The sequence below is a fragment of the Neolamprologus brichardi genome, chromosome 10 (assembly GCF_056152115.1).
Source record: "Neolamprologus brichardi isolate AB-2024 chromosome 10, ASM5615211v1, whole genome shotgun sequence".
NCBI classification, from domain to species: Eukaryota; Metazoa; Chordata; class Actinopteri; order Cichliformes; family Cichlidae; genus Neolamprologus; species Neolamprologus brichardi.
The window spans coordinates 24,991,757-25,005,066 of NC_142113.1; the positions used below are offsets into that span (position 1 = coordinate 24,991,757).

At 38.4% G+C, this 13,310-nt stretch overlaps 1 protein-coding gene and 1 pseudogene across 1 annotated transcript; one reads left to right on the top strand and one right to left on the bottom strand.

The window, feature by feature from the left end:
* Nucleotides 1-93: 93 nt before the first annotated feature.
* On the top strand, nucleotides 94-9,243 carry cunh5orf24 (chromosome unknown C5orf24 homolog). Its single transcript, XM_006785035.2, has 2 exons — nucleotides 94-379; nucleotides 2,523-9,243. Exon 2 carries the CDS (start codon nucleotides 2,526-2,528, stop codon nucleotides 3,147-3,149), a length of 624 nt encoding a protein of 207 aa, XP_006785098.1. The 5' UTR covers nucleotides 94-379; nucleotides 2,523-2,525; the 3' UTR covers nucleotides 3,150-9,243.
* A 789-nt stretch (nucleotides 9,244-10,032) lies between these two features.
* LOC102798004 (tripartite motif-containing protein 16-like) lies at nucleotides 10,033-11,663 on the bottom strand (annotated as a pseudogene).
* Between the last annotated feature and the right edge of the window lie 1,647 nt (nucleotides 11,664-13,310).

The following is a 13,310-nucleotide window of genomic DNA, read 5'->3' on the forward strand; positions in this document are numbered from 1 at the left end:
AGACCAAAAAAAAGCGTTTTCGGTCGTCAAAGCAGTTCAGGAGGAGGGGAAGGAGAATAACCTCTTCACATCCCGAGTTTGCTGTTGTGCGCATGCTCAGACTGCGCTGCTGTCTTATTAATTTTTAATGGAAAATGGCTGCGTTTCTTATCCAAACCGCTGGAGCTGGGAGATGAAAAAAGGAGCCGTCTAGCTGACCACATCTCACCTCTCACCGTCGCTCGCGTCGAAACTACCCGATGCGGTGATCGTGTGTTAGCGAACCGATGTCCTGTGGCGAGAAAATATTCTGGAAAATGGATCGACTCGCGCTTTGAGGGGGATGAAAGATCATTTTGCTCCTTAACCCTTTCTGCTCCGAGATCTGCGAACAATCGAGGTACAGTAACGTTAGCGCTAACGCGGGTCTCCGGAGGGGCATTTAGATTCGTTATGCGGCTCAAATGCGAGCACATAAATCAGCTCTGTCCACGGTCAGCTGCCATGTTGTAAACAGTGTAAACCAGTCTCTGTGTCTCTTAAAAAAAAAGCCCGTTATTCGGGCCAGGGACGAGGCTACGTTCAGCCCTCGGTGCTGCTCGTTAACGGAGAGCTGGAGGTTTTGTCTGAATGCAAAGATGCGGAATCCATGTGCATTTTGTTTTTTGTGAATGAATATTACTACTGACAGTGTAGCGTGTGTGATGGTGAAAGTCCACACCTCCCTGCGTCCCGTTTCCTCTGCAGAAAAGGCGATAGCAGCTGTGTGCACTCTTTACTTCACTCCATTTACACTCTTCAATACTGTAATTAAAGTGTACAAAGCAGCCAAATGCATTCAGTCTAACACGGTTTTATGACCGGCGAGAGGAGAGGTCTTGCTCTAAGGCACTTCAGCACCACTTTGGTGAGGTCTATCCTTATTCTTAAGGTCGAAGCTGTTTACGGGACGTATATAATCATATGCTGTTTGTTAAATTATGAAACAGCTTTTCATGGTCGAGTTAACATAACACGAGAAAGTCTGCGTGTAAACAAGCGAACTAGATGTGAACTTGAGTTTCTAAACAAAGCATTTTTCATCGAGATCTATAGTTTTTGTTTTTTTATTGTTATTTCAGTATTTCTAATAAGTTACTTTTAATTCTGTTTCGTTTCAGAGGGGCTTTTCTTGTTTATTTTATTAGCTTCAGCACTTGTTTTTGTTGTTGTTATATGAAGGGTATTTGTCTGGTTATATAGGTAGTAGTAGTAATAGTAACAATAATATTTTTTATTTCCAGGAGTGTATTTAAAAAAAAAAATCTTTTAAGTGTTGTTGTTGTTACATGAAGGGCATGAATCCAAATATCTAATTTGGTTTTAATTCTGTTTAGTTTCCGAGTGGATTTGCTTGTTTTTCTTGTTTACTTTTAGTTTTGTATGTTTCCATGCTAATTATTATTAAAGGCAGATTAGGAAGTTCAAAGCTGGTATTATAAAACAAGGACAACACTGTGTGAAGGCAGTTGACTCACAGTCATTATAATAAAACAAACAAACAACCCAACAGATTAACCAATGCCTCCTCAGGTTGAAAATAAATAAAATAGCCCTTTATTGTCACTGTACATGTAGAACAAAGTTATAAGTCCTCCATGTCAACTGTGCAGGAACAAAATATAAAGAGTAAGACAGCAGGAATAAATAAGAAACAAGAGAAATATATACGAACTGGAGAAACATATAGAAAACAAGAGAAAGGCACGCATTGCAGAACAAAGTGCTTAGAAGTAGTGCAAGTTAACTAAGACTAAGCATATTTACTCAATATTGTTGATTATAGTTACTTTTGTAAGTCCATTATTGTTTCTGTTAGTTTGCCTTTCTTTTTGAGTCTACGTTTTATTTGAGGTCTGATTGTTGGGGTCTTTATCTTATAGTACAAACACCATGAGACAACTGTTATTGTGTAGTTTGTTTACTGTAATAACCTCGACTTCAGCACACAGCCACATTACAGTATGCTGCTGCTCCTTCTCTGCAGAGCAAAACAATCCTCAAGTCCTTTCTCCTGTTAAAATGTTTCAGATATAGCATCGTCTCCCACCTTCATGCACCTTGAAGTTTCCCTTTTCAGTGTGCAATGTGGTCATTTGGGAAAAATCCATTATAACTGCAGGTCATAGTGGATGCTTTCAGCCCTCTACTCTCAGCGTGGCAGTAATGAGCCCTTAATATTTAGCGCTGACACTAAATTTGAACTTTGACCAGCAGCACAAAAGTGAAGCTCACTTCAGAAATAAGCAGCTCCCTTTCTTATGAGAATAATCTGTTGGGATGGGATTAGATCCACCGTGTGTAGATCTGGATTAGACCAGATGATGCTTTCAGAATATTTCACTGAAGTCTTAGTGTTCCCATGTTTCTTGTCTTCATGCAAATATGGGTATGATCAGTTTCAACTGTAGAGTTGCTTTTTAACTTTAACCTGACATTTCACTATCCAGAAAACATTAGTCCTGATGTTTGAGTGCTGATGCATTATTTCCAACCCCCAACAGAAGATGATGCGCCAGGTGACAACCAGTGACTTCTGCATGAACAGCAGGCCGTCGTGCCTAGCAGAGGACAGCCACCACCCCACTGCTCACTTTGACCTGTGCACCTCACAGGCCAGCAAGTTCTACCCTCCTCCCCCTCCATCATCCCTCCAGATGACACTGGCTCCCATGGCCTTACCCACCCAGAGCCACAAGCCCATGGTGTGCCAGAGACAGGAAGTTCTTGGGGGTGACCCCCGCTCGTCTGGAAAGCTTGCAGGGTTAAAAAACACCAATCAAGCAACAGATGATGCCAAGAAGAAGAACAAGTCTGTCGGGAAGACGGGCAGACGTGGGAGGCCTTTGGGAACCACCAAGCTAGCTGGTTATAGAACCAGCACAGGGCGACCACTCGGCACCACCAGAGCTGCCGGGTTCAAGACGAGTCCTGGAAGGCCGCTCGGTACGACCAGAGCGGCGGGGTATAAGGTCAGCCCTGGGAGGCCCCCTGGCAGCATCAAGGGCCTCTCTCGCCTCAACAAACTGGTTCACAGTAGCACTTGCAGCGGAGCAGCTTTCCCCTATCCACTACCACACAAAGAAATCCTCTGTGAACCTTCCTGCAAAGAGAAGCCCGCTAATGAGTAAAGCCTGTACCCCGTTTCTACTTCACCCTTCGTCTCTGGAATAACAGACAGACACGCACAGGTTTCCTGCCACATATTGAGGGTGATTGCAAACTTTCCTAGTCTGCTGTGAGGCAGAGAGAGAGGAGGATTTTTCTATTATTCGTGTTTGTGTCTTTTGTGTGCCTGCCAGCTGATAAAATTACTGTTTTTCAGTGCTAGAGATCTATAGTGTGCGAAAGGTTTCACTACACAGTGTACACATTGCTGTATCTGTTTTCTGGGGGGGAAAAAAATACCAGATATTCATTGAACAAGAGGCTTTTATCCAGCAGCTACTGTGGTATTTAAGTCTTAGAGTGTTACATGTAGCATTTTAACACCAACAAATGTTGGAAACTCGGGCTGTCCTGTCAGAATTTCTCTTCACAATTATTGCTGATAACGACAATATCATTGCAATTTTGCAAGTTCATCTATACCGTTGTCTATTGCATAATTTCTTTTGAGGCAATTTAATTAAATCTCCAAATAAATGGAGGTAGCAAGAGAGTGTGTAACCATAGCCATGCAAAAGCATAGAATAAGAACAGCTACACAATAATGTATGATGTGATATTGATCATTTATTTTTAAATTATCGAGGAAACCTCTAATGGAAACGATTCAAAATCTTGTTTGATGTAAACAAGGACATTATTGCTCAACTACAGTTTGTAATTTAAATGAGCTGCCGTCATGAAAAACAGGCAGGTTGATAGGAAGTAAAGAAATATAGTTATAGAGGAAAGGTTGGTAGTCTAGTGGTTTGCTCAGTGGCACTTCAAAAGTAGAAATCTAAATATTTATTCAGCATCCCAGAACTAAAATCTGACCGAGCCAGTTCCACTCAGCTCCTCATGTAACACAAAAAAGTAATTCCTCCTAAAAACAGATTTTATTCTCTAAATGTCACATTGCAAAATATCTACATATTATTTGCATGCAAAACCACTGACTCAACATGCAGATCGTTGTTATTCAGCTAAGGTTTTGTTTGTATTTTTTTTTAAACTAAAAGTATAAAACTTAAAAAAAAATGTACACACCTTCACAGCAACACCCTTCGTCTCTGATGACCTGCTACAAATTGGCTAATGTGGACTGTGGTTGCCTTTTTTGTTACATATTCGGCACAGAGAAGCTGTAGACATTTGGATGGATGGTGTTTTTGTATTTGATCACTCTTCACAGCCACTAGCTAGTCCCAGCAACCTGCTGGCTTATTTGTGGTGGGACTTGTTTCTCCACTCTCTGCTTTTGTCTGCTATTCTTTTGCAAATTTCAGCACAAATACCAAAATAATCATTTTTTTTTAATGCGCTCTTTTTTCTACACAGCTTACTTTTACAAGAACGGCAAACTTAATGTCTTAAAAAAGCAACATGCCCATTTAAAAATATGACCTTCCTCACTGTTCCTGCTCTGGAACAACTTTTAGACATGTTTTGTTTCGTTTTTAGGAGGCACTTGTGTTTGAAACGCAGCTTAAATGTCCTTATATTGATCTAAAAGCTTCATTTTTAGCTTTGCATTTATCACTCCTACGGCAAAATGTAAACCCGTGTGACTGTTTTTAGTGTGTAGATGTCAGTATAAAGTAAGAGAAAGGGTACACTGCTTTATTCTAAAAGGCTCACATTGTAGAGGAAAATCTGTTACCTATTATTGTGTTCTTGTTTTGTGTCAAACCACAGGGTCCATTTGTTGGTGTAAAATAATGAAAACTTGCGTCAGTGTTACATTTGTCCCAAGATAGTGAACAGATTCACAGATATTCAGAATCTCATCTGCTATGAATGTGTTGCTGAATGTAGTTCGAATGATATGACTTTTAAAAGTTAAACACTTTTACCCAGCTAAAGACTCAAAAGTCTTATTGACATCCTTGCTCACAGATCAGAAAATACACTGCCTGTCAAAAAAAATCTAATAATATCTTGCACTGCCTTTTTAGCTTTGATGACAGCTTGCATTCACCATGGCATTGTTTCGATAAGCTTATGCAGCGTCACCACGTTTTTGTCTGTACACAGTTGCATGCTTTGGGAGGGTTATGAAAGCCTGAAATATGAAATAATTGCTAGAAAGTTCTTTGAATTTTTTGAAAATGGAGAGTTTATTGAACTATCTAGCAAATTTGTTTGAAAAATGAATTACATTTTAATTTCTATATATGACTTTTAATTTATATTGTGTTTGCTACATCTGGCTTCAAAGAAAATACTTAAAAATGCATTTTTTTAGGTTTGTTATTGGGAAAAAAATCACACTGATGATATAACTCACAAAAAACTGAATGTATGTAATATGAAACAATAGGCGTTAAAGGGTTAAATCTGGCAATTTTTTCATTGCTGAGTCCAATCTTTATTCTTCCTACGAAATTGAACCCTTTTCTACCCTTTTCATTGACAAGTGGTTTTGTTTAGTCCTGTTCTTTTTACTCTGTTCTTACTGCCTTATTGTAATGAGAACTTGGAAAGCCCCTACCCGGTTTTAGTCGTTCTATCAGTCTCTTTAGTTGTTTTCTTTGCTTGAAAGAGGCCAATAATTCGACCCTTCCAACATTCTTGGATGAAAAATGATGGATGAAAATTCTTCTTTTTTTTGCTTTGTAAAATTTTTTTTTTTTGGCCAGGCAGTGTATGGACAAAATGCTGAAAGTAAACAAATGAGACCATCTAATGAGGCTGTCTCCCACTACAGGCCTCTAGGTTTTAGTGGGAAATCTGCAGAGAGAGGGCGCTGTTCCTCCAGAGGAAAGACGAGCCTATAGCAACATTTGGTGATCACACCATCACTGCTGTGAGACTCACAGCAAATCATCACTTAAAATGTAACTTTCCTAAAAGAAAAGTTTAAGCAGCTCATTATTTTTGTAAGTGATGACAAAGTCCAATCATGATTATTGTTTAAGGTTAGTATTTATTGTGCATTTTTAGGTATATTACCATAACCCTGTAACGCACTTGAAGCCGACCGTAGGCGAAAGCGATGTTTTCTGAAACGCCAGTTTAGTGTAAATGTAAGATGCACAAAGCTTTATTGGTTTAATATTTGTGACTTTACAACATGTGTAATACACATATAGTTAATGAGAATTTTGATACAAAATGACCGATTGGCTATGTAACTACTTGCCACTATAATTTTTTTATTTAATCATTCAGCAAATAATAATTTTTGGTCTTTAAAACGTTCCCTACTGAACATTCGCTTTTTTAATTGTATTATTCATTTATGGGTGGATTTAAATCCAGAGAGTGGAGAAAGTGAAACAGTGTCACTAAGTCGCTCTGCTATGATAACATTTAAAATAGTTACATTTGGTGCAATAATCTGTTGTATGTATTGTACTGTGGAAACTTTGATACTATCACTTTTTATCATTGTATTTTTAAACTTGTGTATAAGGCCTTTTATCATTGGTTTGTTGACGTGCGTAGTGTTATCAGAGGTAATTCATACAAACATCCTCTTCACCCTCCTTTTACCAAAGAATATGATCTCATCTGACTTGATCTAAAAATACTCGAACAACCTCACAAAACAGCCGGAGCATGAAAATGTAAATGGAAGTTAAAAAACAAACAAACCACTAACCCATAAAAGATGATTGTTTGGCTTCATCGTTACATTGTTACATCTGGGAGAGTATGTGTTTAAAATGAGCACACTGTAAAGTAGTACACGTTGATAATACAAACTTTACTTTTCATTGTTTTCTATTTATATGCTTCAAAATTAGACTTCTTTTTATCCATAATTCTTATATAGTCATGTTTGATATTTACCTGATATTTTCCATTGAGATTATGGTGGATATGGTGCCTGTTTTTCTCATGATCTGACCTTTTTTTTTTTTTTTTTTTACACAGTATTTGTGGCTAAAGTGTTTGTTAAATTGTTATTATTTGTTTCTAACCCTGATAGGATCAACATAACTGGGGAGCTTTTCTCACAGCAGACATTTTGATATATGACACAGCAGGGAAAGCATAAATAAGAGCATACACAATGGCTATTGTGAAGTTGGCTCGCAGTGACATGTTAAGGTTGCTTATAACATGTGTAAGTCACCTTTTAGTAAAAGCTGTGAAAATATGGCTTTTTGTTACTGCTCTTCAATCTTCTGGGTAGCTTCTGTTCTTATAACATCTGCAACTTACTGAAAAAGTGAACTGTGTTTCTTCAGACTATAGGATGACTGTGTGTTTTGCCTCATGTGCAACACACACACACACATACAAAATTTGCTTTGTTCACTTTTAGCAGCTCCAATAGACTTTTACATCTTGCTAGTTTGCTATTAGCGGCTAAAAGCTAGATATTTGCACATAGACAGTGGAGTTTTGGAAACTTTGCGTTTTTTAAAATCTGTTAATAACAACAGTATTTCACCGCTAAACACCCAGATTATGTGTAAAAAACCCTCATCAGGCATATTCAAATTTTTATTGAGCTCTCATATGCGTTTTTTTATAGCAAGTAAGGGGGAAACTGTTATCTGGATTGAATTCCAATAATTATGTCACATTCACACCTATGGGCAATTTGGATTAACCAATTAACCTATCTCCACTAAGTCCATGTCTTTGGACAGTGGGAGGAAGCCGGAGTACCCGGAGAGAACCCACACAAACACGGGGAGAACATGCAAACTCCACACAGAAAGACCCTGGCCTGATGGTGGAATTGAACTCAGGACCTTCTTGCTTTGCGGCAACAGTGTTAACCACCGTGCTGCCCATGTTTAATGAGTATTTAAAAAAAACTGCTGTGTTAGAACATACATATATAGACAAAAGGTTGGTCACCTGCATGTTATATCTAAAGGGACTTTTTGTGTTTGGCAACCCACGCCTTGAACTCCCAGTTCAGCTTTTTGTGGCGATGTTAATGCTAGAGGAGCTTTGGAGCGCGGCAGAGTCAGCAGAGCGTTGGTGACTGTTAAACACTATGCCTCCTCTGCTCTTACTACTTCATGACTGAGTTGCTGTGGTTCCTAAACACTTCCACTTTGCAATAAAACCACTTACAGCTGATTGTTGAATATATCTAGCGTGAAAACTGACTTGTTACAGAGGTACCACAGCACTACCATTGAATACAGTGAGCTCTTCAGAATGACTCATTCTTTCACAAAAGGCAGACTGTGTGGGTAGGTGCTTGATTTTACACACCTGTGGCAATGAGACTGAAAGACTGAAAGTTGTGGCTCAATACGTTTGTCCATAAAGTGTGTATAGTGTATGCGACTAAGGAAAACCCCCAAAACATGTTTCAGCTCTTAAAAAAAGACAGGAAGCTTTTTGTGTTACAGGCGTTAAAAGAACAGAAGGTAATTATAACAACCGTTATCTTAATTATCTCAAGCTTTGATATTTTAAGTATAGATATATTCTGAGGCTGGGATTAGAGATGCTTATGGTTGACTCTCAAGTATTTGACCTTTCAAAGTCAGAATTTAGGTAAGACACTTTCTGCACCTTTACAGATTTTCTCTGAATGGTAAGAATTTAAGGGAATGAAATGATAAACGTCCAATGATCCCAGAGCGCCCTGACTTTCTTTGTGCGTCTGTTTTACTGTAGCTTTTATTTCTTTTGTAGAATTGTTGTACAAAAGAAAAAAGGACAAGGTGTTATGTTAATAATTTCTGATGTGTAATGTTTTTTTACTTCTAAGGAGGACATCAAATAAGGGATAAGGAATTGATGGTGCATTTGTTGACATTCCTGGCATTTTAAACTGTAATATTCCAAATGAACTCAATGCTGACGCAGTGCACAGTTATGTATAGTTAATTGCTGACTTCATTACCCTATATTGAGTGTTTTTGTTTCTTTCACCCTCTTCAGCATTCAGTCAACACACGGTCTTTCGTCTGTAGATAATGATTTTTAAAAATTACCTCACATTTTGAGTGTTTTTGAGACAATGATCAGAAGTCCAGTTATTCCTGAAGTGTGATTGGAGAAGCGTGTAAAGCTTTGTATAATTCCCATTTTATTCCTGCATGATTGTTGTGGAATGTTTAAACAAGTTGTGTAATAAATCTGAAAGTAACACTGTCTGGTGAAATGTTTACTTTTATTTACTTTTGTTACATGTGTGCTGTTTCGGATTAAATGACCTTTTACTTATTTGTTATATTTAAAAAAAGTAAAGAAATTGAGAATCATAAAAGTGGAACGAATCCAAGATTTATTTTAAATGGTCATGGACAGGACAATTGGAAATCTATCAGAAATAAATGCAGGTTTAAATATTCCCATTACCATCAGGTGTGGCTCTTCTGCTGTGCAGGTTACAAAAAACTGGACCGTTTTGCTCAGTGGAAGGAAAGATAACCTGAGCTTTTACACTAAATATACTCTATAACAATTAAAAATCCTGCATTTGTAAAGATTGAAAGCATTAGTGTTAACATTATAGCTACCAAAAGTAAATTTAGTCATTATTCAGAATGGCTTAAATTAAACATGCTTAAATTTACATTTAATACTGCTGTGATTTTGTAATCTCATTAAAACAGCTTTACAATATATACAAGAAGAATGAACAGCATACACAATACCAAGCAACAAATATAGACATTAAATTAATTAATATATAAATTATGACATTTTCTTACATTATAATACATTCATTTTGGAGATGATTGTGGTCAGAGAAATTAATAGGTTTATTTAAATGAATAAATCAAAACACTTTCTAATGCAAGCATACCTGCTTTTATAAATGCAGTATTTTTCAATTTTTTTTTAAAATTCTCACCCACAGAGTTTGACCTCAGCAGTGCAGCCACATCTCAGCATATATTATTTTACTGTTCACCACAGATCAGTCATCACTCCGGTCTACTTTAACTTACACAACTCAACAGTGTCTCCAACAAATGCTGACAGCCAAAAACCAGGATAGAGAGGCTGAGTGAACCTGGTCTGGACTCTGTGGAGGAGATTCATGGTCTCAGTGACGCTGTAGAAAGACAGAATACCTGCCCTGTGATCCAAATACACTCCCACTCTGGAGGATTGAGGGCCTGAGATTAAAGTGGAAATGCTGTTGTGTCTGAAAACATAACTACCGTTCTCACATTCTAGTGCCCAAGATTTCTCATTATTTCCAAATCCACATTCAGTCCTGTTTCCTGTTCTACAAATGTCATTGTATGCAACTGCAATTAAAACTTTACCACTCCACTTTACTTCCCAGTAACAACATCCAGTCAGACCATCAGAACTCATCACCTGCCACCATGGTAAGAACCTTTTTGGATGAATGGAAACTAAGTGTTCGACTTGCGTCAGCGTTGCCTTCCTGTTGCTCATACTCAGAGATAAATATGGATTTGCAGTCTTTGGATCCAGTGTGATTTGACAGGCGTATTTCAAAAACTCGTGTCTACTTGAGTCATTTTCTGACAGGTGTTTGTCGGCTCTTTACTCAAAATGGCCTGTAGTTTATTTCTAAGGTGTGACACTTCCATCATCATATCCTTAAAGTACTGTTGAGGTTGAACACTGATAGTGGGTACGTTTGTAGATGCACTCAGATGTGACAGTGAGGAGTAGCTTTTCAGAAAATGGAGGTGATCCTCTGTCAGTGACAGCTGCTGCAGTTCAGTGTCTCTCCTCCTCAGATCTCTGATCTCCTGCTCTATTTTCTCCTGAAGCTCTTTGACTCTGTTCTGTTCAGTTTTCTGCTTGGATCTGATCTTCTGCTTCAACTCAGAGCTTTTTTTCTCAATTAGATTGATCAGGTCTTTGAACAACTCCTCACTCTCCTTCACTGTTTTATCAGCAGAAAGATTAATGGCCTCCACCTCCTCCTGAAACACCTTCATATCTTTCTCTCTGTCCTGGATTCTCTGCTGGATGTTCTGTCGATTCCCTGCTAGATCTTTCTGCTTCTCAGCTCTTTCTGCTGCAGCTGACACCGTGACATGGTCTTTGTGTTCATCCATTAAGCAGAGATAACAGATACACTGCTGATCAGTGCGGCAGAAGATCTTCATCACCTCATCATGGCGAGGGCAGATGTTCTCCTGAAGCTTTGAAGTGGCTTTGACCAGCTTGTGTTTCTTTAGTGGAGCTATGTTGTAGTGAGGCTGGAGGTGCTGCTCACAGTAAGAGGCCATACACACCAGGCAGGACTTGGAGGCTTTCAGCTTCTTCCCAGAACAGAAATCACAGGCCATGTCCCCAGGTCCAGCATAGGCATGATCAGATGAAGCAGCTGGAAGTCCTGCTTTCTTTAGGTCGTCCACTAACTCAGCTAACATGGTGTTTTTCACCAGGACAGGCCTCGGTGTAAAAGTCTTCTTGCACTGGGGGCAGCTGTGTGTTACCTTCTCATCCCAATATTTTTTGATACAACTCATGCAGTAGCTGTGCCCACAGGGAATAGTGACGGGATCCTTAAGGAGATCCAGACAGACTGGACAGCTCAATTTTTCTTGATCCAGCTGAATCACTTGCTGCGCCATGTCTCCTCACGATGACTGTAAATGTCTGAAAGCTTTCCTTTCTGTTATAAGAATGCAAATATGAACTGAAATTCGAACCCAAAGTCCTTTTGAGGGAAGTCTGTGAAAGGGGAGGGTACAAAGATATTTACACTGAATGGACTTTGATTCTGATAGCAGGGCAAGAAGGGAAGGGTTGTGCGGTGAATGATTGTAGACGATCTTAGGTATATATTTTTTGAGTTAAGGTGAAGTAGTTGTTTCATGTGAACTCACCTGTCTCAAAACATGAAAATATTCAACATGTTACTTGCTTTGTTCTGCCTGGAGAGTAAAGATGCTCACTCCTTTTCCAATAGTTATGTTTTTAAGTATTTTTTATTATAATACAGCTAACTGAAGGCAAATATATAAGTATTTTTGTAACTCATTTTTGATTTGATCTTGTATTTTCTAAAATGGTGACTTGTAAGTATGTAATTTAAACAAATACAGTTACCGTACTACTTTATTTAAAGCACTTAAAAACAACAACAGGGCAAACCAAAGTGCTGTAAAATGATATCAAATACAAAAGACAAACAACACACACTAGAAGGTAAAAGATACGGAAACAGAAAAGAGGAGTCGAAGTTAAACACTAAACAAGTACATAAAAGTAACATAAGATCACAGACATCTGACCCTGGGTTGAAGGACAGGGAGTAAAAGTGTGTTTTAAAACGGTGAGTGAAGGAGCTCTTACTTGCACAAGATAAAAATCCAACGGTGGCGTTTTGCATCAGCTGAAGGTGAGCAATGGAGGCCTGGGTGAGTTGGATGAAAAGTGCACTGCAGTAGTTGAGATGGGAGCTTATAAAAGCATGTATGTCTCTTTCAAGGTTGCGTTTGACCAAAAGAGGCTTGGTCTTTGACAGCTGCCTCAGTTGGAAAAAGCAGGATTTTACCACAGTGTTCACGTGAGAATCGAGCTTTAGAGAAGGATAAAGCTCATTTTCAATCTTTTGTAGCTCAAAATACACTAAACACTGTCTCAGTAGTGTTTACTACTCAGAGCTTTGGTCCTGACACTAATAGTTGTGTTGTAAACGTACAGCATATAAGAACACTGCTAACTCGACAGAGTACTGTGTAATAATAAAAAGAAGATTTTGTTTCTTTCTTTTCCTCTTTCTGACTTTTTTATGTTTTGTGTGTCAAAAAAACAAAACAAAAATAAAATAAACGTGATAAATGTGACATAATGTGCCATTCCCTCTGACATCAGTGCTACTGCCCTGTAGCACCACTGTTCTTTCTATCACTGACCAGCCTGAACTTGTCATGGCCCCTGGGTTTTTGTCCCAGTGTTCCTTATTCTTTGCTATTTAGATTCTGGGGTGAGTTGGTGTTCATTCATTCAGTTGTAGCTATATTTTGATTCCTGTGTTTTGAGTTATATGGTGTCTGGTTTATTTTTTAATTATTTTGTTTGTGTTTTAGAGTAGTATTTTTAGAGCTAGCCACACAGCTATGGTTAGAATAATAGAAACACAGTGAAGCTGGAGGATGAACGCTAAGCATTAATAATAATAATGGATTGCATTTCTATAGCGCTTTTCAAGACCATCAAAGCGCTTTACAATTCCACTCTTCATTCATTCTCACATTCACACACTGGTGGAGGCA

What these genes read in the sequence shown, in the direction of transcription:
- cunh5orf24 (XM_006785035.2), top strand. Translation starts at nt 2,526, where the DNA reads ATGATGCGCCAGGTGACAACCAGTGACTTCTGCATGAACAGCAGGCCG.